Raw genomic sequence first — 26,210 nt, forward strand, 5'->3', positions numbered from 1 at the left:
AACACGAACAATAAAATAGCCTAAAAACGTTCACAAAGGTGTTCCTACTGTCGCTAACATCTACGATGTTCGTACTCCAGCGAGACATGTTATTTTGTCAATTCGGGCGATCCACATCCACTCCATGGTTGGAAATGCTCGAAAGCAAACGACAGTTTACGACCACCCGCTGGCAGATACTCCAAAGGGATAATATACGTGACCGTAGTTAATATTAGTTCTTTAATATTCATCCAAGTTTTTATGCTTTTTTTGTTGTATCTTGATGAAAATATATGCAATATATTGGCGAGATTTTTCTGATAAAAATAATATCAAACACGACGCAATTCAGACAATTTTGAGTTTCGCTTATGATAAGTAATATGTATTTTTATAATATTAACACTTGTTTATACTACCCAGTGACAAAGGAGGTTAAGAAATGGCCATTTTTGACATCGCCTGGAAATGAAAAATTCATGCAGAATCTTTTAGAGTGTCTCCAAAAGAACAAAAAATGTCGGTATAAAAATATTGCATCTCGTAAACGAAACTTAAAGTTGTCTGAATTGCATCGTGTTTTGTGCCAATTTTATCAGGAAAATCTCGCCAGTATATTGCATATACTTTCATCAAGATACAACAAAAAATATACAAACTTGGATGAGTAATAAGAAAATAATGTTAACTTCGGTCACTATCTAAACTATCAAGCATTATCTTTGCACTGAGTGCAGAAAATAATGTTGTCAACACCGCTGTTAATGACAATCGAAAGGTTATGGGCACGCATTTGCAAAAAAAAGGGGAAAAATACATCTAGTTTCTGTCGTTTACATAATGATACGAAAAGAAACAAGCTTGCCTTAGTATTAAAAATAATTTTCGATTAATATTTACTTACATAATATTTACTGACATACCTGAACAATCCTTTTCTATTCTGCCTGTAAACATTTCCCACGAGTGTACTTTCCGTTCGTGCCAAGATCGGTAGCGAAGCTGTTATAATCCCGTTCTTGTCACAGCAATAACAGTTCTTCCTTCTATTCACGTTACTATTTACTTCAAACTTAATTTACACACGTTCTTCTTGCTACAGACAATCTAATTTAGATAACAAAGTTGTATTACAAATGCGACGAACACAGTCTGCGAAACGTAACCTGCTTGGACGCCACCTTCACATTAATGAACTTCACGCACGTGGCGTTGCAGTCACGTGGTCAAACAGAGAGTTGCGAGAAATAATAGAATTAAAACATACTTATTAGTAGATTTCTATTGTTGTTTGTTGCTCCTGTTTCTCAATCTGAATAATTTTGAGCTACAGTAACGTTAAAAAGAATATTTAAAGTAATTGAAAAGTCCTTACGGTGTTATTTATCGATGACAGAAAAAGCGGGAAACGTGTGTGCTATTACCGGGTATCTGTCACCTGTTTTATAGCTGTTTAATCGTTGCTAATTGATGCTCGTAATTTGTGTAATTACTGCGGTTATTGCATTTGTTATTTACACAGTGATTAAAATCAAGATTGAAGAGCGGTTTGAGGAATGCAGGTATGTTGATTCTACACGTGACAGCGTATGAGGTTATGTCAGATTGTAGCTGACTTTGCACATGATGTTTTAATGTTTAACTTGCATGACGCTCCACGAATTTTCAATGAGAGCTTTTTAAAGTAAACTCACGGCAATGTACACACATATTTCTGTTAATAGAATGAGCAGATTGAGCCTAAAAAAGCATGACATGTCGAGTGAGGGCTCTCCGTGTAAAAATAAGTCAGTGCCCAGTTCAGAGGTCATTGTTGAAATATCATCTGATGAGAGCACTAGTCAAAATATTTGCGACAGTGATTTGTCAGATCAAGAATCAGTTATGAATGAAGTTTACAACAATGAGACTTTACATAAGTTTCAAAAGTCTACTGATAGTGTATCATCCGATGAAGATGTAGTCGATACGGTATTTCCATCTACTTCAAGAGGGCAAACACAAACTTCAATGTTTGGATGGCCTAAAAAAAATATAAATATGGAAAAGGGCACTACAATGGAACACAAAGTGTGGGACTCCTCTGATGACGAATCAAACATATTTGTTCCTACTATGAAAAATAATACTTCAAAGAAAATTGATTTGATCACAGATGATGATTCTAATTCTTCGTCTCATTGTAAACAAAAAAAAAAATTTAAGGGGTTCAAAAGTGCTGAGCCATCAAATACAACCGAACTTAAGGAAGATATTTTGCCTGATGTAAATCATGAGATAATGATATCTGGAATCAAAGTAAAACTTCCTGTGAAACCTTATTCGTCTCAGGTTGCTGTAATGAATAAGGTAAGAAATTATTTTAATTCCTGTCGCTGAATTGTAAAAGTAACAGCAATATCCTTTATTGATATGCTATTTTAATATTTCCAGCTCATACAGGGTTGTGTAAAGAAAGAAAATTGCCTACTGGAGAGTCCAACAGGAAGTGGAAAGACGCTGGCTCTTCTTTGCGGTGTTCTAGCATGGCACGATCATCATATTGGTGAGTCAATAATATTTTCATGTTATTAAAATGGTGTATCAATTTAAAGCATATATACTTCATTAACATCATGATTGGAGATAATCGTATTTAAGCATTACTCAGTGTAGAAAAATATATATTTACATAAATTAATTACAAGACTGGTATCACCTTGGTAAAACTTTAACTATGCTTAAAAATATTTTATTGAAAATAATTCGAGCTGCATGGAGCAGATTTACTATAAATTGTCGCATCTACTAAGGAGATTATTTATCATTGTGGTGCCTCCTGTTAAGTTCCATCTATGATCACGTGACAGTCAACCGTTACGCGGAATTGCGAGTGGTTGGCAGCCGTCACTTCCCATCCGCGAAATTTTCGTCCGTCTCGCGAATTTTCCAAATTAGTTGCGAGCCCCCCGACCCAGCGACGGCTTTATTAAATTCCCGTCGAGTTCTTCGACGTCCTCCCGTCAGAACTTTAAAAAGTCTGCCAGACAATTTCTTAACGTGTCACGGCGACGTCCGCCGCGGTAAGATGCAAAACGATCGCGTCGAGTAATTCTTGCGTCTAAATTGGCCGCTGCCTCCTCCTCGCGGAAACTTCCAACGCGTTCAGAAACTTTCCTCGAACTTACTTTTCTCGCTGTGGTCCGCGTCCCCGCGAATGCGACGGAAATTCTTTAAAATTTTATAAACACTACCACGAAATCAGAAAAACTTAAAAAGCCCATGTAATGTTACAGCGTAACAGTATCGAGCTTTATTAATTTGGATAGAATGGATAGAAGCTATAAGACTCGAAGTCTAATTTTCCTTGATCAATCCTGTCTCTGTCTAGGTGAAACGCATCAAACGTATAATCAAGAACTTTCATTCGCGGACAAGGATATTAAAGAAGTTCCCTGTTGTCCTCCAGGTGAACCGGCTATTAGGCATTCTCAACCGTCATATTAATTTAAATTATTCAACCGTTCGCCATTTCCCTCGCGCTGGTTTCGTGTTCGTCGGCGTGCATGTCGCTAATTGCCGTCGATTCGCGCGCAATTTCTAAACAATTAGATTTCGAAGTTCGCGTCGCGATGCTCGTTCGTGGCGGTACCAGGTCGCGGATGGCGACGCGGACGTCGAGGGGGGTACGATAAGTCTTTTTGGCGAAACGCTCGACGGAAACGTAATTTCGCGGTATGGCTGCCTCGATAGCGGGTACCCGGTTATTATTTCGCATTTGCATAATACTTTCGCCTCCTTTGTCGCAGTGGTTGCGCAACGGGAATGATAATTCTTCGGGTCTGCACGCCGCGGCCCGGAAGCTCTCTGGCGGAACTTTAGTTGCGTGTTCCGCGTTACGTGGTCGCGCGAAAGATGGCGACACTGTCTTTCGCTTTTCCCGCCACCTTTCACGGTTTTATTTTAATTATGAGGAGTCAATGAGGAGTTAGTCTACACTTCATTATATCTTATTACAGATAAGAGTGTACCGTCACTGTTGAGTTTCTCGTTAAAACTGAATCTACCGACATTTCATTTGCACCTATTTCTTAAAGACACCCGTTTTAATTGAATACAAAAATATTCCACTGTATACTAAAGTTTAGTGACATTTCGTTTCATTTGCACCTATTTCTTAAAGGCACCTGTTTTAATTGAATACAAAAATATTTCACTGTATACTAAAGTTTAGTGTTAGTAATTTTTCTATTTTATATGTTAAACTGCTCAGGTAGGGATGGAAAGTTTTATACTCATCCTTTAGTGTTTATCAAGGAGATATATTTTTTTGGAGGAAGCGTACTGTTAAGGACAACCTACGTATGTGACGCTTTATTTCCACAAAGTGTACTTTATGCCTGCGTTATTCTTGCAGAAAATCGCCGTAGTCTATGGACAATGGGGTAGTTTCTTATCGAGCACGAGTCTCGTTCCATTGTCTCCGAAAATTTTTTTTGAGAGTGCCAATGTTAGTCTCGATGATTCAAAGAATATCACCGCATCCAATCTTAATATTCGATCTTCTAACGGAAATTTCGACCTTTTATTCGAAATTTACATTTACACAAGAATTTTATTCTTCTGGAAAACGCGAAGCGTCGATTGTCGTTGCGGAATCACGGACGAATCCCTCTCCTGCTACCTCCCCCGTCTCCTTTTTCGTTCTCCCGTGTCCTCAACGATCTGGAATTATCGGGGAAACCCTTTTCCGCTAGGGCGATCGAGCCTGTCCCTCCCCCACCTTCGTCGAGGAAGGAAATCCTGGTATTAATTGGTAGCTTTCCGACGACAGCGTGTATCATTGCTGGCCACAGTTCTCGTGGCTCAACTGACGGTCCGTGAGGGCGAAAGTAATGGCATTTGCATGGAATACACTAATTCCCGCTTTCATGTTACGAAACCGGATCCGCTGATCCATCTCAGAGCGACTTTTATTAACAATATTTTTCTAGAAAAAGAATGGAAACGAAGAAGATAAATAAAAGGATCGGAGTTACGTATAGAAAAGTTTCAGAGAGAGGCATAATCGCGGCCTAGTTTGATTCCGTCGCTCGTGTCGCACGACACTCGATACGCTTTGTAGTACGCATTCGTAATTAGGCGAACGGGGGCCTCGATTAGCATTAGTCATGACAACGAAACGGCTCGAGCACGATATCCTTCTGTTTTCCCCAGTTATAATTCGCTTTTTATACTTTAAACCTGGCACTGTCACGCTCCGCTAGTCGAGTGGTACTGCTAGCCACCGAAACTGTAAACTTCGTGCTCGAGAGTGGAATATATCGAGTCCTCGGGAAACCAAATAAAAAAATGTCGCGCATCGATCGAGAAACTCCCAGTGACCAACGGCGCTGACTTGCCTACCCTCCGATGTCTCAATCGGATGGCCGTTTGTCGGTGTAAACAGTGCCTGGAAGACCGCGAGTCGCGCGGAAAGTGGAACTGCAATTCAACTTTTGATAGATTGTTAAGACTTCGTGACAATTATGTTTGACTTGGTACTTTGGCAGACCTCAATAACTCGTTTCCCGCAATTACCCTAGAATTCGCAGAAGTGAAACGTAGGGGAGGAGCGTTACTCTGAAGCACCTTGGAAATGCAATCAAACTTTTGCGCGATTCGTCGGGCTGAGGGTAGGACAATGCGACGATTAGGGTGGGCACGATCCTCGACGGGAAAGTAGGTGGTTTGAAAACAATTTGCTTTGTTAGCTACCACTGTTCGGCAATTAACTTGGGTATTTTCGTGGAATGGTGCATGATCGAGTAGCGAGTGTGGTTCCAAGGAGTATCGATAGAAGTGAATTCTGGTAAGAAGATCCAAGCAGGAGTGAATGAGATTCGTTAGTTGGATATTCTCTCACCGATGGAGCCACGCACAACAGCATCAGGGGATCCATCATGTATCCTTGAAACCGAGTAATCATCAAGGACCACCCTAAACTACATGAAACACTCGAATACCATCGCCATGTTCCTTCACCTGACTAGCCAAACCAGAAGAGGACCTCTCTACTTTATTCTATTCACCGAGAAAAATATTATAAGTTTTCGTTAAACTCTAGTTGGAAGTCTTCTCACCGATGGAATCACAGCATCAGAAGATCCCACCTCATTCGTTCCCGAAACCGAGCAATCACCGAAGACCTCCCTTAACTACGTGGGACGCTTGAACCTCGCGGGTACACGCGAGAAGCACCGCCGCCATCGAGTTCGAAGAGTAATAGCGAGCTCGGAGCCCCGTGTGTGTCGGTTTTCCAGTTGGCGATGATTTACGATCGCCTCGGGGATCGAGCCGCGCATTAATCAGCGATCGCTAAAAACCCTGGGACGTGTCCTGCGCAAGTACCGTGGAATCCGCAGAACGGAATCGTTCGTAGAAAAGGCGGAGCGTGATGCGTCGCGAGCGGCGTAGACAACGGAGTCGGTGGGACGATCAAGAGGGGGTCTGGGGAATATAAATTTCGAAAGTTTATCGCGGAATCGCATGCCGGCTAATGTCACTTTATTACAGCGGCGGATAGACGACGTCGACGTTGGGAGACAGTGGTTCGCCCCGAACCGAGTTCGAAATAACCGGCGGTCTGAGGAGGCCCGTTGCACGGCCGGGAAACTTGGCAACTCGGTAATAATTATCGGTGAACTACAAGGCGGAATCGTATCTGTATACGTACCGAATCGTCGTCCTCGTCGTCGCCGTTAATCGTCTTTTATGCCTCAGCATGCGACAACTACGAGGACTGTGCAGCTCTACGTGCTACTCTGTGACGTTCTGACATTAATAATGGGCCCGGGTCCCGAGACTTCCGCGCCACGGAGGTACCAATCCCGGTACCATCGTCGAAAATTGTTCCGTTGAAGCACAATAGCCAAGCGAAAGGGCTAGGTCGAATTCAACTACATTCGACGTTCTAGGGTATTCCCACCACTCCGAATCACGTGGGACGCGCCTTCCACTGTTGTCCTAGAACGTGGACACGAGGTTTTAATGTAAAAGATGCAGCAATTTTATACCTACCATTTAAAACTGATCCTAGAAGAATTCCAGTAGATTTCCCTGATATTCGCGAAGGGACTAGGTCGAGTCCATCTGTATTGGCCGCTCAAGACTACTTCCCCCACTCTTACTTGCGTTATTCACTACTTTTACCTTCGTACAATGTTATCCCGTATTTACAAACATCACTATGCACAAGTTTGTGCGAAGTACAATAGATTTCCCTGATATTCGTGAAGAAACTAGGTCGAGTCCACCTTTATTGGCCGGTCAAGACGATTTCCCCCAGTCTTACTTGGGTTGTGCACTACTTCTACCTTCGTACAGTGTTATCCCGAACGTCTAAACATCACTATACAAAAGTTTGTGCGAATTCGTGACAGATGACGTCGTTGTATGGGGGTGAGGATAGTTTCACAATGGCCTTGAGCAACCATTTGATCTCGGCCCAACCTTGTCAGTCATTCCTGGACGTTTGCATTAAAATTTTTATACAGAACAATGGTACGTTAATGCTTGAAAATTCTGAATTTGAAAATCTAGAGATACTCATTTTACGATTAAAACGAATTAAAATACGAACGAACCAGAGATCCAGCAAACGAAATTTTTATGAAATCGACCAGGCAGCGAGCCATACGAGAGACTCCGTAATGAAAACAGCCGGAAACGTTGACGCCGAAACGTAGGTAAAACTGAAATCCGTTACCTCTGTAATGGAATATTTCAACGGAAACGAAAATATTTTTCTCTGCTCGGTTTTCAGGTAACACAACATTTTTGTGTGGGGGGGATTACGTTACCCCTCCCGATGGAGGCGGGTATCTCTGGGAGAATTTTTCTGGAAAAGTAACGACGAAACGCGAAAGGACGACGAGAAAAAGTGGTGTGCGCGAGGCCAGTGATTTGGAAACGCAATTTTTTGTTAGAACCGACGGTATATGAAATTTTAATAGAGGCAACGTCCCGCTCCAACGGGTATATTTTCTTTGATATTATATTCATTTTATCAAACGGAACACCCGCTGTATTGCTGTCAGTCGTGACTGCTCACTTTCGCACATTCAGTGGTGATCGAAACGCAGTCTGTTCAAAGCATCTAGTCCGAGAGTCCGCGACATAAAATTTCGGCTAATTTCATTACAAATATCCTTTTGCTATTTGACTGTTTTCTACTAAAGAATAAAAATAATCCAAGGCTGGCAGCGCACAAACCGTGCATCGCTCCGCTAGAAAATCGTAAACATGCAAGAAATAACAGTATCTTTGACTGAAATCATTATTACTGAAATTTTTAGAATGTATTGTTGACATACCAAATTACATAAAAAAGTTGGTCTGGCAGAATGTAAGCGGTGCTAAATGCGTCTGGCAGTCAGAAAACCTTGTCGGAAAAACGAAGTAGTTTCACTGAAATCATTATTTCTGAAACTTTTTGTATAAACAATATGTAATACATAGGGTTAAAAAAATTTGGTCTGGCAAACTTTGAGTGGTGATAAATCGGTCTGGCAGCCGTTTAAAAGAGCGAACACATATGTGCGCCGTGCAATTTCATGACTTATTGAAGTTAAGTAATAATAATAATTGTATGAAATAAAAATCATCACAGCAATATTTTATACATAACTAATGTATATAATGTTTAAAAATAATTATTACTTGATAGTTTTAGAACAACAGATGTGTGTTCGTTCTTTTGGCAGACCGATTTAACACCATTCAAAGCTTGCCAGACCAAATTTTTTTAACGCTATGCATTACATATTGTTTATACAAAAAGTTTCAGAAATAATGATATCAGTTACTTGATAGTTTTATTAGATGTTTTAATGAACTACTTCGTTTTTCCGATAAGGTTTTTCGACTGCCAGACTCATTTAGCACCGTTTATAATCCACCAGACCAACTTTTTTATGCAATTTGGTATATCAACAATACATACTAAAAATTTCAGTAGTACTGATTTTGGCCAAAAATCAAATTATTATAATACGCCATAGTGACGCGTTGCACCACTGAATTCATGCCAGACCAAGCATTTCTGAACTAGGGAGACATACCATCTTCGGAAAACAGGTTCATTTGTGTAATGAAATGAGTCACCCATTTCTGTCACGGGCTCTCGGACTAATTCTGTAGATCCTAAAATGTTACAGCAGCACGTCCAGGCGATACCTTGATGGTATACTAAATTATGACTTGGGTTGGGTCGGTCAAAACTAGTCTAAATTAGGTGTCTAGACACTTCTATCTAATCCTAAAGCGAACCTGCACTTCCACACTGATGCACTCCAAATCGATAAGATTCATTCCTCCATTCCATTTTCGCAAAATCCAGTTAAATTCAGTTCAACAGCTTAAATCGTACATCTGACTCCGAGTTAGATATCCAAAAAATGATAACTCTATTCGACTACAAAATGAGGCTCCGTTCCCAAACCAATAGCGGCCATTTTCTTCAACTACCCTGACGTATCTCACCGGAATGAAGTCGAGCCCAGGTGTCTAAATACGATCGTGGATATAGCAAGCCTGCTTCCACATATCCCGATCCACTTCTTCGCCACTTAGCTTCTCAGCCCCAATAATCTCGCGATCGTCTAGCAGCGAGCACGAGCCCCGAGAAATCGGTTCCGATTTAACATCGCTGCGCGAACCGCGAAAGGAGCGCGCGGAAAAAGGACGAGAGCGATCGGCGGAGTGAGAAGCGAAAGAGAGAAGCGAGGAACGGTAGTTCAAGAATGGTGCAGGGCTACCCGCAGAGCACGCTACTTGCTGTGGCAGCTTCACGAAGGAAAGACAAAGGAGGGCCCACGCTTTCATCCGTGCCGACATTAAGGTACCTACCGTATACGCCCTTTTGGGACACAATAAGGTCCGCATGCGGGTCCAACGGATCTCACGTCTTCTACGTACGCATACGGCTTTCTTCACAATGAGAATCTCTCTCTTTCTCCTCGACTCCCCTTCCATCCTGTCCTCCCTCTCCCAGCTCTCCTCGCGTCTCTATCGTTTGATCTCTTTTCTGCCTCTTGCCCTCCTTCTGCTCCCTTTCGATTTTCTCTCTGCTTTGTGTCTTCTTTTGCTTTCGAACTTGCTTCGGTTCATTTTTTTTTTCGCCACCGCTGTCTCTTGCCTCTCTATTCCGAAGCGTCTTCCGCTTTGGTGCTGGCGCGTCTCTCGCGCTCGAGACTTCAGCCTGAAGTACCTTCGGGTTGTCACCGATGCTTCCTTGGGAATTATTTTTCAATCCGGAGGGATCAAGGAGATTTTAAGTGGCACAGTTTTAGGATTCGGTTGTCCAGAAAATTCGTGGCAATTTTTAAGAAAAAGCACATTTGAATTTTGATGTATATTCACTTACTTTTGATGTATATTGACTTACATAGGTACCATTTTCTTTCACCTTTCCCACCCTTTAAGGGATGCATTCATGTTATTCGTTTTCAAGGTACTCGTCTCTAGTGATCTTCATTTCTTCAGATCATTTTATTAAACAAGCTCATGGTCAGTTGGGTAGTTATTACTACAATATCTCTAGTTTCAGTGACGTAGCCCTAGAAGAGAAGGAGAAATGTGAAGTTTCGAAGGAATTGAACACCCTTTTTTTGCGAAAAATAACTGCGTCCCTTGGCAACGGTTGATCGTTATGCAAGAGTGTACGTACCTATTGATCGATAATAGGATGCAGAATCCTCGCGGGAGCAAAAGGTCCGCGGACAGGTCTTACCAGTCCCGGATGGTCCCGAGTAGACGCGGAAGATAAGGGACCCCCCAAAGGTATGGCGTGCGCCGCCGGTTCCCAACCAGTCCTGAACTTCTCTCTCGGGTGGTCTCCAACGTTCTCGGGCCCCTCTGTGCCCCTTCTTCTACAGGGCCCCCTCTGCTCCTCTGCGCGGCCTCTTTTCCTCTCGATGTTCGTCCTTCGACGGCGATTCGCTGGTTTCCGCGGCCTGCTTTCTGCCCTTTCCGGTCTGCCTTCGACTCCGCGATCGCTTTTGGCTCGATAAATTATTCATTCCGCCGTAGAAGATGATTAGAAGTTGCCCTAATGTCCGCTAGGTGTCCAGGTGTTTAACTTCTGCGAGGATGCGACTCGAACACTGGAAATTACCACATATATATCCTGTAATTTGCCGTACAGGTGAAATTGGTGTCCTTATAAGAGATAGTTCATCTGTTTTGTTTCGATGCTCCATGGATCAGTGCACGATTTACTGTGCATGATAGCTGGACTTCGAAGTTGTTCAACTGACAGCTAGATGTCTATCCATCAAGAAGAAACGTAACAATTGTGCCAGTAATAGACACGTATAGATCATCCTATACCCACTTGTTGACACCTACTTAACTAATAGACGCTTTACCGTTCAGGTGAAGTTTGTGTCCATAGAAACTCGATAAACAGAGCATTAGTTGTTACTAAACTTTGGTGACTACACCTTCCACGAGCTTGAATCGAGCCACGATAAGCTGGGTGGTAGCGTGATAGAGCACAAAACGTTGCGCAAACGTTAGATCGGCCGGTGTCCTCCCCTCCCCTCGCTGCTAAAAGACGAAGAAGAGCATCCTGGCCCTCCTTTTTATTGTTTCGACTATCGATTTGATATATCATCGGTCCCGCTGGACGAGGAACTCGATCGACTAGCCGCGATTGCACGCTCGGTTGCCTCGCCCAGCCAGGAGACACCAGGATCTCTCTCTACTTCCGAGAAAGGATTCGCGATTCAAAAAGTGCCGCCCCTTGCGAATTCCACACGACCCTGCGATCTTACATAATTCCACATGCCCTGGAAGATCCCCCGGCGTCCTGGAACCGCCCGTTCCAGGCGCTCTAAGGCCCGGGCGAACGATCCCAGATAGCCGGGCCCCAGTTCCGACTAGGATCGCGCAGATACGGGGCCCCCGAGCCGATTCTTTTAATCCGCCGTTCCAGAAACTCGTGCTCCAAGTCGCGGGACCCCCTTTGTTCGGTGGATCCTGTTGTGTGCGACGAAGACGCAAACTGGGTTACGCGATAATCAAAGTGACGAGGATTTCTGTGTAGAACTTATTCGAGTCGGGGGACAATCGGGCTCGTTATAACGTGACGTTGTCAGCTCGGAAAAAATGGAGTTCTACTGTATACAAGTAGGTTTGGTTGTGTTTGATTGTGTTTGGAATCGCATTATATAAAATAGTCTAACTTTGCAAACGTGTCTTCTTTGGTATTACTAGACTCGATTATAAATTCTTGCGGCTTCCTTGAAGCGTCGACACCGCTACAAACATAAATTTGTTAGACTTACGATGTCCCCTTGTAGAGTACATATCCGATTGCAAAGGGTTAATTTCGAGTGGCGTCACCTGCCACTTCCATCAAGACTTTATGCTGCCTTACTTTAGTTCTATCAACCCCTGAAATATTTCCGAACACCCGAACGCGAAGCTTCGCAAAATTGGGAGACTGTCGACCGGATGATGTTTTTTGTCAGCAGTTTTCGAGCGCGTTGGACATGACGTGGGGCGACGAGAGTACAAACGACACGTAGATAGGCGAACGAGAAGCGACGGCAAAAATTGCGGAGCACCCGGCGTCAATTGGCGAAAACGGGCGACACGACACGCCCGGGGCGCCTGGCGCCCGCAATTTACCTGCGAAACATTTCCGGCCGAACGAAAAATGCCCGAGCACGGCCGGAGCCCCCCTACACGATCGATTCCACGTGAATTACATCAGGGAATGCGCGGTCGAATTCGTCGAACGACCGAATTCGCTCGCCCCCGGGTCCGGAGGATTATTCAAGGCCAAGAGTCAATTTATCTCGCTCACGGTTCATGCGCGTCATTTTTCATTAACTCGGACGAGCACGCCGTGCCCGTGGACGGGGAAAACGGACCAATGGCGCCTACAGAGGCCAAAGGATCCTGGCTTTATGTAAATCAGTCGGCCAACCTCGTGGACGGATTCGGTTGGTGGTACACTTAGACTTTGGGCGTTGGACGCAATGGTTTGCGTTATATTCTTATTGGACGTTCAGAAATTAGGATGGGACGATATCCAACGTTAGCGGCATGAGAACATTGGAATGCTCATTGATAGATGAATTATCTGAGAGTGCGTATTGATATCGAGCATCTTCTTTTCAATTCAACACCTGGTCTTTTATTAAGTATTAAGATGAGAACTAGGACTACCACTTACTCCAAAGAACATGCTTTCATCTGGGGAGGCTTAGATAGTATCAACTCTATGTTTTCTATCCTTCCTGGACGCAAAGGGCAGTCATCGATCATCTATCATCGCAAAAAGGGCAAAATAATAATTTAGCAATACCGTCTAGTATCAATAAATGGAACAGAAACTAAATTTCCATTTCTTTGGTCGCGAATAAAAAGAACCCCAAACCGTGCTATTCCGATGGGTGAGCACTGTTCTCTTTCGACTGTATGTGTTTTTTTTTTAAATGGTAAAGAATAAAAGAGCCATCGAGTACCCAGCGAGATTGTTTCTCCGGTAGTTTTCATTGGACGTTTCCAATCGACTCGAAGCATCGATTCACGCAGAGGTAGGACTCAGTTTGTCGAATTATCGTGGACGATCGTTTAGATAAATAAATTCTCGAATGTTCTCGCGACGTTCGATCGGGCTGGCGTCAATCAATCGGCTTTTTAATCGTCACTGTAACGCCCAATCCAGCATGGAATTTCGAGCTGGCTTCGGCCGCCACGCAGAAGGGTTTTCGACCGCAGACAGCGAATTCCTGTTCCCGGAATTAACCGAATTGAAATTTCGATCGTTGGAGGCTCGCCTTTCGAGCGGCGAGCTCTTGATCCTCGCGATCGGTGCGCCCCATCTCGCCCCCGTCCACTATCACGCGTTTGCTGTGTTCAACGATACAAAAATGGTCTTTTTCCCCGTGCGATTGCACGTTACCGTTGGTAAAGGGAAAGTGGAACCATTTTTATTTTTATTTTGCACGGGATTTACAGCGTTTTAGAGTGAATGCGTTTGGATAACAGCATAGACAGCTGCGATATTGCGTTCTGGCTTAGGTTAATTTTCCCGAATTTTTCTGTTTGCGTGCTGTGTGAATTTTGAGGTTAGGTTTTGGTAACGTTTAGCCTACACCTCTTCGTTCACTTTATTCTATACGTTGGATTCGTATTTTTGGTATCAACACGTTCAATAATAATAATAGTAATTTGTAGATTAAGTTCGCGACCAGCATTCATTCAAAATATCATCCAAATTCACAATTTGTACTGAAAATTTCCGCCATTTCTTCAAGAAGATGGCGGGTCCCATGTCGCGCCACTAAGAGTCCCTGGTATATCATTTTAAATACCGATCATCGCGATCCTGAAAATTCCAAAGACATATGGCTTTCGATTCCACGACATCTCCACAAATTCCTCAGTTCCTCTGATCTTCTCGCATACACGTATCCACACGGTGGTTCCATTCTCGATTATATCCGGCCGGTTCTTTCATTATCGAGGTTCTCCTCGCGTCCCTGTTCGCGGAAGTTCGTCAGAAAGGAGCGGAACGAGGGAAAGGAGGGGCGATCGACACCCTCTCGAGCGGCTTAGTTAAGTGCAGAAACTTCTCCCGGACGCATTCTGCGCCCCCGTGCGTGCGTGCGTGCGTGCGTGCGTGCGTATGTACACTTCTCCAGCAGGCTATACAAATTTATGGCGTGCATACGCACAATATGTGCGCACACGGCGTTAAACAAAAGCGGGCCGCGCTCGTACGTGCACGCACACGCGCCCGCCGTTGGTTTTTTGCGCGTGCGCGCGAGCGCTCACACACCGTGGTCATGAATATGTATGGGTCTTTTACGGAAGATATGCGCGTGTCCTTTTTCCCCGACGTCGCGTGTGCGTGTGCGTACGCGTTAAGATCAAAGGATGCCGCCCACCTTCTATCCGACCACCTCCCCGCGCGCGCCACCTCTCCCCACTCCCTCCTTTTCTCTCCGTCGGCTAATCGCCCCCTCCCTCTTTCTCCGATCTTCGCTCCCCGGTTCCCCCGGCCCCTCCTTCGCGCGTAAAATCTCGTCTCAGTTGCGCTCGGCAGCCCCGCGAAGTACTTTCTCTTTTCGTTCGTTGCGGTTTCGCCTACCCCCACTCCATCACGCGTCGTCCCCTCACGCCCCTCCGCGTACCATAGCCTGGCACTTTATTCGCGCGAGTGTACATTACGCGAGCGTATCCTCATTTCCAGTTCTCGGTTCCCTTCGTTCCTTTCTTTTTTTTTTTTTTTTCTTCCACTCCAGGCGGCGCGCGTGATTTTCTACCGACGAGCGCCGCGGCGAAATTTATTAGCGAGCGACGCCATAATCGCGGCCCTCCCTCGCCGAAAACCAGGCCGAATGAGCGATCGAGGACCACGACGTAGCGGTACGGCGCGATTTTCGAGCGACGAGTCGATAGCTCGGCTGAAATGAAAGAGGGTTATTTGGTTTTTTGTTTTTGGGAGTTTTCGAGCTTGGTGAGTTTTTCCTAATGCCTGAGGATGCCAAGAACAGCATGATATCTTAATTTCTGGGTCTTGCTACTCTTGGTCTATGTATGCAGTTTGTAGACTGTAATCCTACATCTAAAAGTATATTTCTTCATTTTAGAGTTAGAAAGTATAGAAATTTAGTCGCTCTATTTTACTTTGGGTACTAGGGTAATCCTACATCTAAAAGTATATTTCTTCATTTTAGAGTTAGAAAGTATAGAAATTTAGTCGCTCTATTTTACTTTGGGTACTAGGCATCAATGTTCACATGGTTCACATGGCTACTACGTTGCTCAAATTAGCTCTAGCTATTGATGTATCTACCGATAGTCATTGAAATGATGCTAGATAATGAAGGAAGGCTTAGAAAAAAAAGGTTTCTTTACTTCAGCTTCGATAGGTCTTCGTGAGTCTATTCACAGTATTAAGTAAACGCATGTATACTAAAGTCTTCTCAAAATGTACTTCAAGAAAACTTTCAAGTACTGGGAAATTTGCAAAGCCAGCAATGGAGGTCGGAGCATGAAGATCTGCAATAAGGAGGTGTATGTCGAAGCAGCAGTCTATCGTCAGCAAGTGGAATGATGAGAATTATTGGAAACAATACAACTTGATTCGAAGATCTCAGGTCTCACGTAATGACCCGGATATCCTAGATCCTGAAAGATCCATCTAACTATCACTCTCAGAAATGTGCCTAAATAGTGTCCAAATAGTAGAGAAGTCAAAGTCCTCCACGGATACATACCGGAAAGAACAAAGGGGTCGGCACAATCTCTGAGTTATACAGCAGATTGTTGTGTGGAATAGACGTTTAGCAACTGAGGGGATGGCTCGATACTTCCCTCGCCAATAGCCAACAAAACGAACGAAACCACGAGTTTCCATTCCCCAGTCGGTTTCCCACGACCAGAAGCATCCACCGTTCCTCGAAGCCCGACTATTCCACACGGGAACCTCGTGTCCCTTCGACCATTTCCATTCCTCATCGGCTGCGTCCAGGATAGCCGCCCCGTGTAATCGAAGCGCGAAACGGCTGGCATTAAACGAGGTGAGAAAATTCTTTGGCGGCTAGGTAAAGATCAAGAAGGGAGGATTCGCCGAAGTGTCTGCGAAGCGGAAGAGGCAGCCAGCGTTCAGCGAATAATGTGCCCACAGCGGGGAAGAATCCTCCATCGCGGCGCGGAAGCGAATGCTAATGAATGACCCTTAATTCTCTTAATTGGTCACTGCGATCGCGGCGATCCGCGAGGCACTCGCGCGCCCGTACCTCTTCACAGAGCCGCTTTCGGCCTCTGAAACGCTTTCCCACACTCGGCTGGTCGCTGTCTGAACCGCGATCGATCCCCTGGCCCCCTCCCCCGAGATTAATTTTTCAAGGCCACGAATTTCCTCGATCCGTACCCAGGCATGACGGCGAATGTGTCGGTGGCGCCATCTCGGCGCCACGCGTCGAACCTCGTCGCGGGTTCGACTACGAACTGAACTCAGGAACCTGCGTTACCGAGCGGTCGAGGGGTCGATAGCCGGGCTACGATTAATCGATTGCAAAGTGGAATTGGTATGAGAAAATTGTCGAATACACGTGGTTTAACGTTAATTCATTTTAATCCTCAGTAGTGAAATATACAATTAATACAGAATGGATTGAAATGTGAAGAAGAAAGTACTTGAAGATGGACATTTAATTACTGTTTCGTGCAATACGAAGTTATTGCATAATTTATGTTGGATCTTCATACAAAAGGAAATCTTTGCAAACGCACCTACAGACATTGAACCTAAATAGAAACTTATTTTACTCTGTAAATATTACATTACGTACTTTACGTTCAATATATTTTTACATCCAAATTTCTTATGAAACCATGAAAATTCTATTTATTAGTCAGGGGCAATGAAGTTTTACATGAAGTAAGTCAAGTATAATTTGACTCATGCGATTATCACACACTCTGAAGGACAATAACAATAAAAATTGTTACGACTCCTATTAAACTACCCAGTCTGTCTCTAGAGCTTCTCCGTAACCCGGAAGAAACTTTTCTAGCGCCCTGTAGTGCATAGGGTTATAGTTGGTCTCTGTTGCGCATGTGGCCGAAGGGGTTGAAGGGGGTGGCGATGTAAAAACGGCTCGTCGTGGGCGTTCGCGGTGCATCCAGTAGGAGGAGGCACGCCGTCGACGACGAAGACAATGGAAATTAAAAAATGCGACTGGAAAGCACGGGAAAGGAGGTGAGAGCCTAGTCGAGCGGGTTCCTCCAGCGGATTCCGTGATACTACCGTGGAAAACAATGCCGCCTTCGCGTCAATGCGCCCTCCAGCGCGCCGATGAACTTCCATGAAAACTACGTTCGAATATTTATCCCTTTCCTTCGTCCCCCTCCCCCTTTTGTCTGGCTTCGGTTTCTGATCCCGATGTTTGGGGGCATATCAGGAAACTTTCAGCGGGGACGTTGAGTCGATTTTCGATCCGTTTAACCCCCTGGCTCCGGGAATTAGATGACCGAGGATTTCGTGGCTCTGCAATTAATACTTCGAGGTTCTTGGTGGGAGGATCGGTCACTTGAAAAGGGTTAGAGTTGTAGGTAGGAATAGCAGGAGTTGGGTGACTTGATCATTCTTGGGATTGCTGTCTTTTCAAGGATTTTTGATGGAACTGATATATATTTGGGGGTGTCGTTGTCTCTGATTAGGTGGCACTGGCTTAGGGTACACTGGGTTTTGAGTATCCTCTGTTTTGAGGTACCAATGCTTTGGCTAAGGAGCCTATATTATCACTATTTATCCATTTATTACATGATTCTATTATTTGGATATTTCTTAAGTTCTGCCAGATTATCGTATGCTGAGAATACTCTGGTATGTCCCAAACTATGATGTGCTTTAGCTAAGTAGCCTACGTCACCAATCAAACGTCTATTGTACGATTTTGTTATTTGGGAGTTTCTTAAGTTCTTCCAAATTGTCAAATGCTGATCATACTCTGATATCGAAGGTCCCAATGCTTTTGTCACGAATCTATCATCATCATCATTTGCAACTGCCCCCTTATAAATATCTAGTAAACACATACCTACTGAACTCGAGTAATTAAATGATTTATTAATCTCAGGTTCTCCATGTTGGCGAAAGGAGCGACTTTGGCGCGTGATCCTGTGAATAAGCTGCGAGTGAGATTTAAGAATAAAGAATTGTAATTAGTGATACCCGGGATGAATGGGGGGAAAGGGGGAAGTTTGTTAAGGAAGGGAGGGTTTATTGTTGCACGTTCGCAACGCGCATGGTGCATAATACAGAGGGTAAGAACGCGCGGATGCTTCGACTCATCCTCGAGGGTGAAGCATCATCAAGAAAGACGCAACGATGCAAGATCCTTGCATGGGTTGTTGCGCCGAGTGCGGGGCACGAGATTGTCAACGCAGGAACAAGTGTTGGCAGTGTATGTTCCGAGGTAAAAAATTAACATTTTCCCGACACCTTGATTGGAAAACCTATTGGCTATAGATTCGAATAAATGGAGGCGAGAGAAGGAATATTATGTCTGAATTTTATTTCCTTAAAAAAAAATCAACACAACAAATATATTTTCCAACGTTTTTTAATAACCTTTCATGAACTGTACACTTTGATAATATGGATGGATTAAAAAAACTTAAATCAACCCTTCGTTTATCAACCAACTATACGTAACCCTCTAACTTCTTCACAAGGGTATTTCCAAATATATTTTCCAACGTTTTTCAATAACCTTTCATAAAATGCACCCCTCCATGCTAGTATAAATGAAATAAATCCTTTGTTTGTCGTCCAACCGTATTTAACCCTCTAAGATTTCTCTGTTTTCAATGAATTGAAATTTACATAGACTCCAAGCTCGTTTTTAAATACAAATTTGAAGAATCTTATTTTATTTCAAGGAGATAAGTATCCAAGTACCAGGTTTATTATGGCCAGCTTGAACATGGCTTTTCTCGCGGGTATCCGGTTTCGCGAATTCGGACGATCGGGCTGACCACCGTCAGGAATATTCTACGTCGCTACGAATTTCGTTCAGTTCGGTCTGACTCCCTCTGGGTCTATGTCGTGGCCTCTTCATCGCTCTCGCGTCGCTTACGTGTATCCCGTTCCCTCCCTTCCACGTGTAAGGCGAGCATGCACGTGATGCACTTCATGTACCGAGTGAAACCGCCCCGTGCTACGGCACTAATTAACTGATTCTCATTACGTGGCCGCGCTATACGAGGCTGCGTTTAATGAGACCACCGGTACGATGCAGGGCTTCATCGGGGAAAGGCATTCGGCTCGATGGGAATTTGTTATGATAATATCGATCGGTCGGCGCGACCAGGGGACACGACCAGTTTCATTCGCGTCTAACGAGATCCTCGTGCTTCCATTTTGTTCCGCGACGATGGAAAACGAAGCTGCGTTTCCTTCTCCTCTATCGCCGCAAAGGGTTTACTAGACATTGTTTGAACAAGAAGAATTTATCTTTATTTATCCTTTACTCGAAGGAAAGAGTTCTTGATGGAGTTTATCGGTTGGTTGCAAAGCTAAAACTCGTGAAAATGTTTAAACTCAAATAATTTAACATTTGTCGTAGAATGTAATTTTTTAATCTATCCTATCCAGATCTATTTTATTTTCAAAAAAACATCGAAAATATTTCTTTTAGTTCCTTAATAAAAAGTCCTGTCACTTATTTCGAGGTGACGTGGCGACTACTGTAATTTAATGGTTTTTTAATTTTATTAATATCTGCTAGTTGTTACTGATTTAAATTTAGGGGTCTTCGAGTTTACCTAAATTCATTCAGGCGAATTTAGTATCGGTACTGTACGCAATTCGACACTGCAATTTTGACTAATTCCAGAGACTGATGCCAGCAACGAGGAGGAACATTATATGAAACTGCTTCGACCCCAATTAATCGACACACGGGCATGCGGAATATTTCCTCGCGAAGGTGTTGCGCGCTATCGGGTTATTATTTGCAGAATCCGATACCCGGCAAAGTATTCGCGATTTGTTTATTCATCTATCGACGAGTAATTTGAATTGACGCGTGAATCTGCCGGGGAATAATTAATCGGAAATTAAATGAACGTTTAATAAATCCGGAGAGGATTAACGCCAGTGCCTGCGAATCAAATATGAATTTGCCATATACTATTACTGTTTGCATTTCAGTTTTCGAATATTCATACGTCGCAGATGCGGAAATTATTTGTATCACTTTATGTCGTTATCGTAATGAGTGCTGACGAAATAATTTACAGGAATTCTTCCACTAATGGTACAAAATGACACCTAAAGTAACAATTTATTTTCGCCTGTGTATACGTTTGACAGTTGTAGCCTGCGACTTTTGCGATGCTAATTTTTCTTTGTTTAGACATTACATTTATTGCATAGTGTTGTAGCTTTTACTCTTTTTTATACCATAGTGAAATGAAGCTTGTGAAGAAGTTGGAGAATACAATTAAAAAATTGGATCTTGCTACGTGAATGACACACTAAGAGTATTATAAAGGTTTATTCTTATATTGTTTAATTTTCTTTCTTTAGACATTACAATTATTGCATAGTGTTGTAGTTTGTTACTCTTTCTTATAACATAGTGAAATGAAGCTTGTGAAAATGTTGGAGAATACAATTAAAAAATTGGATTTTGGTACATGCCAATCCAATAGCCAATGTAGTTTTGGTTATTCACCAAAGCAATTGCAAATTAAATTTTTAAAAATTGCATGTCGTGCCAAGTGGTAAGCCAGAGTCTCGAGACACTACCAGCGTCCTCAGCTCACCAAATCAACTCGAAAACGCCCAAAAAATACCAGTAAAGGAACAGCCTCCCGAAGGAATGTCCTCGTAGACTCCGAAAGTTCCAATTCACCCGTAGCAGAGCTATCCGTGCTCCGCATGCCTCGAATACCTATGCCATCCTCCGTACTCCAGCTTTGAAGACCCAAATCTCCCTGCGGAGGCTCCGACGCGAGATGTCCATGTCCAAACACGTCGGTCAGGAAGTTCCGATCGATCGACGGGATCGGCAAAACTCCCTGGAACGGGTCCTCCGCGTCCTCCTAACCGGATGCTGGCCCCTAGGAAGAGGCACTTCGGATCTTCCCGCTGGCGGATGGTATTCGCCGTTCGACTTGGCGTTCTTTGTCGAGGAGCCCCGGTGGACGGTCTCCATCACACGCAAAATGCTCGTGTACATTGTCTTTCTAGCCCAGGAGGATCCTGGATTCCCATTGGACGAAAACCGTCACAGCCACCACGCCCATCTGGCCTTCTATAGAGGCTCACCTATACCTTCGGAGGGACTCTTTCTCTCTCTTCGCGGGTTTCTCTCTCCCCGCGAAGAAGGGGTTCTCTGCCGAGGCTGTCCAGGTGTCTTCGTGTATGTGTGTGTGTGTGTGTGCGCGCCAGTGCACGCGTGCACGCGTTCCTTGCACATGCACCGTCGCCGCCTCGCTAGTTTGCCCTCTAGCCCCAGGTCTCACGGAGCGTCCTACCCTTCTTTTCTGCGCGCCGCTCTGCCTGGCTGCTTGCTCTCTTGCCGCGGCGCTCCTGGTCTCTTATTCGGTTCCGTTTCCACCCGGAGGGACGGAGAGGGACTCCGCCGAGAGCGACGGATGAAGAGTGTAACCGGGACTCGGGCTACCCTCGCGAAAAAGGGAGAGAGAGCCTCCGACTATTAGCGAGGGCTCCGATCCGACGCTGAACGACGGACGTCTACGGGAACAATATTTATTCCTTTGTCGCTCGCCGGCCAGACTCCTCGAGATAACGAAATGTATTCGTTGATCTCGAGTGGAACGACCGGGACGGCTCGAGGACGCATTTGAATAATTTTCACCGCGTCCTGGACACCACGGGGACGATAGGCAATTAAGCACGGGCTGATTGGCCTGACGATTTGGGGGGATGGTCTTGTGACTTAGCCGAAGTCTGCAGGGCTTTATTTTTGGGGGTTCCGGATTTGGTATTGCAATGCTTAGCTCTGGTGGAGGGTTAGCTTCAAGATAGAGTTCACATTTGGGATTGGGAGCCTTGGGGTGCACTGATGAAGAGTAGACGGGCAAGGGAAAACTAGGGTTTCATCTATTTTCGAGTAACGCGATATTACTGGATTTAGATTCGTCACACTTGTTTTTAGTGTTTGGAGTCACGCTTTCCCTGGTTGGAACTTGAAAAATAATTGTTCCCGAACTAATTAATGTTAATCCTTTCAGATCTGAATTATTCTTTTCCTCGTAACTTGGGCTGAAAATTAGTATGGACAAAATGAAAAAAAAAAATCATAATAGTGTAGTTTTTCTCAGGCATTTGACCTAAACGATAGCGTCGGTAATGTATGAGTCTTATTAAATGTTGTGTCCTCAATTGTGGACGCCAGGTCTGAAAGGGTTAATGGAGAGAAAGCCTAGAGAATAAACTATGTCAGTTACCGAGTTTGGTGGGGAAAGGGTAGTTGGTTGCTGAGGTATCGTGTGACCTGAGTAATGAAATTTCAGGATTTGCTTGACCTATCTGTAGTTGGAGACCCCTTGCCCAGTTTTGGAGTGTAGCAACACTAAGTCTGAGCTTGCAGACTAGACACCTGGGGCTTGTACTCTTAAACTCCAGCCGCTTGAGGCTTGGACTCTTAGAGTCCTGACTCCCGATTTCTCAAACATCACATTCCATTACAAGGAATACATTGCAAAGAATTGACGTCATAGCGTGACTCTATAAAATATTAAAAGTGCATTTGTTCCCAACTTGTGGGAGATTCCAACCCGTCACTGGCTCGTTCCTATGAGGGACAAGGCACATCTAGGAACACTGATGAGTTTTTCGAGTGGCAGCCAAGCCGTTTGTTGTTGAACACATGTGAAGGAGGACGAAGCTACTTCGCTCTTTAGACTTCCGTCTAGCTGACCGTACTCATTACTCCATCTTCTGGAGAAAAGTGCGCCTCTTCTTCATCCTCCAGTGGCTCCTCCTCGTCCCCCTCCCTCGCTCTCGCGGTTTTTTTCCAACCCCTCTGTTCTCGCAGGTCGAGTCAGATAGGGCTGGCGAAGTTAGATGAAAACTCAGACATTAGACGCCACTCTTGACGCACGATATAACGGGTGTTGTGGAAACGAGACTCACGCCATCTTGGAGGTGTTTACCTTCTACTCGGGCTCGACTGTCCGTAACGGGTTATCGCTTGGTATTTTGATTCGATTTTTACAGTCGACCCTTCTCGCACCTTGGATTTTATTTGATTTGACTCTTTTTTTTTTTATTTAATAAGCTTAACGTCGCATCAACATCATGGGTTATTAGCGACTTACAGAAACAGTACAGGGTTATTACATTTTGTTAAAGAACTCAATAGTCTTGGAGAATTCTACTAAGGTGTCATGGTATTTGAAAGAATAGTTGGCTTCACTGGTACTATTATGGATGTTTAACTTCCTTCTGATTTCGTTGTATTTGGAGTAGTCAAGGATGATATGATTAATAGTGATTTGAATGTTAAATTCGTCACAATTTAATGATTGGCTTCTGTTGAGTAAGTGTGAGTGAGTAAACTTGCTGTGTCCACTTCTGACTCGTGTTATTGGCATTTGCTGCCTTCGGTTGAATTTTGGATTCGTTTGTAAATCAAAAAAACTTCCTATAGCTGTATGAACTGTACTAGCTCTATATGTTCTCCATTTTATTTTGTCTCTTTGATTTGAATGTCTAGTGATAATTGCAAGCAATAGTGTCTTTGGTATACAGAGCATACGAACGATTGTAGTTTAGACTTGCATATTCAAGATTCAACTAAGATAATGGTAATCAAATTTTCCAAAAAACTCGAAAATGGCGTCACTGTAGAAATAAGTTATGTGTCGTTTAAGGCCACGCTCCAATAAACGAGTGCCAACCCGTTCAAAGAAAAGAGAATAAAGGATGATCCAAGGATCTACCGACAGAACGTGCCTCGAGAGGGGGAGGCTGGTTTCGAACGAGAGGCCAGAAAAATAAGAAATACGAAACGTGGACCGAGAGCGGGGGGGTAGTTGATGAGGAGTTGTACAGAAATGGTCGGTAAACGAACTATTAGGCGAAGAGGAAAAGTTAGAAGTGGGTGGATCAGTTGGGAAAACTGAAAGAGTCAGGAAAACCAGCAGGAAGTCGCGAGCTCTGTAGATAAGAATTAAATCGAGAATGGAGGTCATTGTGTGTTTAAAAAAAGGTCGAAGTTACGATACACGCCTGGTTCGTTTGAAGAAGTTTGACGTGGTTTGAGGAAGGATGATAATAACAGAAGAGGCTTACTAATGGAAAAAAAGAATACCACTACCGTATACAATTCTCCTTTTTTAATAAATTTAAGTTCATTTGTACTTTGTTAACCCTGATCAAGCACTAAGTTCTTCAGATTTAGTTTGCACAAGCTAATGGTTGACACCGTCGGAAGATCGACTACACCTGGTAACCTGATATTCACTAAGTCCACCAAAACACAGTTTCACGCTGGTACATTCGATTGACTTAGGTTAGGTCCGTATTAAGTTTGACGTGGTTTGAAGAGGCATAACTCTTAATACAAGAGTTTTATTAACGGAAAACGATAGAGAAGAACTATCGCCGGAACCAGACACTTTCACGTAGGAGAATAATTACACCTAGAAATAGAAGAGCCATCCCTATCAACGCAAGCAGTGTCACACAGACGAGTTTCATTCAAATTGATTCCTTATAAATCTGAGTAATAATATCAACCCTGAAACGAAGAGGAGCCATCACTGGCTCGAGTGCAAACGGTTAATTTGCTCCCCGTGGGCAACGAAATTCATTTCGTCGACTTACGATCCCACCCCTGCAGGACTAACCATTGGTCGGTGGGAAATCTGGACGAAACGTCCCGTGGGACACCCGAGACGCGTATCCCTCTTCTCCATTACGTGTATACACCGTAATCCCGCCGTCGCTATATCGCATCGCGTCTAATTCCTTTAATTAAACATACGGGGCCAGCTTTTGATCGTTCTTAATTCCGTTCCACGTGCACGTTCGGGGTGACTCTCAGGACGATCGCGACACCAGCCTACTCTCGCCAAACCGACTGTTTCGTAGCATCCAAAGGCTTTCATTCGACGTAGGAAAAGGGCTGCGCGAGAATTTTTCGTTTATCTTCCCGTAGCTAAATTAACAGCTGGTATTCAGAAGGGACCTGGAAGATTATTCGCGACTTGTCCGTCTGGTTCGAAGAAGATTATAATGGAGTAAATTAAGATTGAAGACTTCTGACTTCGTAGGCTCGCATGCTACACGTGACGAAATTGTGGGTGGCAAGTCTTGTGTCTGGTATTTCTTTTAGTGCTTCAACTATACAGCCGTAGTTATTACACTGAAACATTCTTCTCAATTATTAACTAGTTCACTCTTGTTTCGCTTTCAGCCTTCTTCTTTCCAGTCTCAAACAAAAATACAATCTATAAATATTCGTATTTTGTATTCGTAAATATTGAAGAAATTTGTATACATTAAATGATTGATTATATAATGTTTCATTGTTAGACTGTGGATCTTTATGCAAAATAAAATGTTCGCGAACGTCCTTACAAAAATTGAATCTAAATAGAAATTGATTTTATTCTGCAAATATTATAACATGATCTTTACTTTCAATCCTTTTAATATTCTTGCATATTGCTTGCAGTTTGTAGGTTCTTGCACACTC

At 43.7% G+C, this 26,210-nt stretch overlaps 1 protein-coding gene across 1 annotated transcript in view; it reads left to right on the forward strand.

Moving 5' to 3' along the window:
- Window positions 1-909: 909 nt before the first annotated feature.
- LOC128893420 (uncharacterized) overlaps window positions 910-26,210 on the forward strand; it is a 51,889-nt gene continuing 26,588 nt past the window's right edge. Inside the window, exons 1-3 of the mRNA XM_054154328.1 lie at window positions 910-1,544; window positions 1,707-2,331; window positions 2,416-2,527. Of these exons, the coding sequence (XP_054010303.1) occupies window positions 1,453-1,544; window positions 1,707-2,331; window positions 2,416-2,527 (829 nt within the window). The 5' untranslated portion in view covers window positions 910-1,452. The remainder of the gene's footprint in view (window positions 1,545-1,706; window positions 2,332-2,415; window positions 2,528-26,210) is intronic.

Source organism: Hylaeus anthracinus, unplaced genomic scaffold (genome assembly GCF_026225885.1).
Source record: "Hylaeus anthracinus isolate JK02 unplaced genomic scaffold, UHH_iyHylAnth1.0_haploid 27492, whole genome shotgun sequence".
Taxonomy (NCBI): Eukaryota; Metazoa; Arthropoda; class Insecta; order Hymenoptera; family Colletidae; genus Hylaeus; species Hylaeus anthracinus.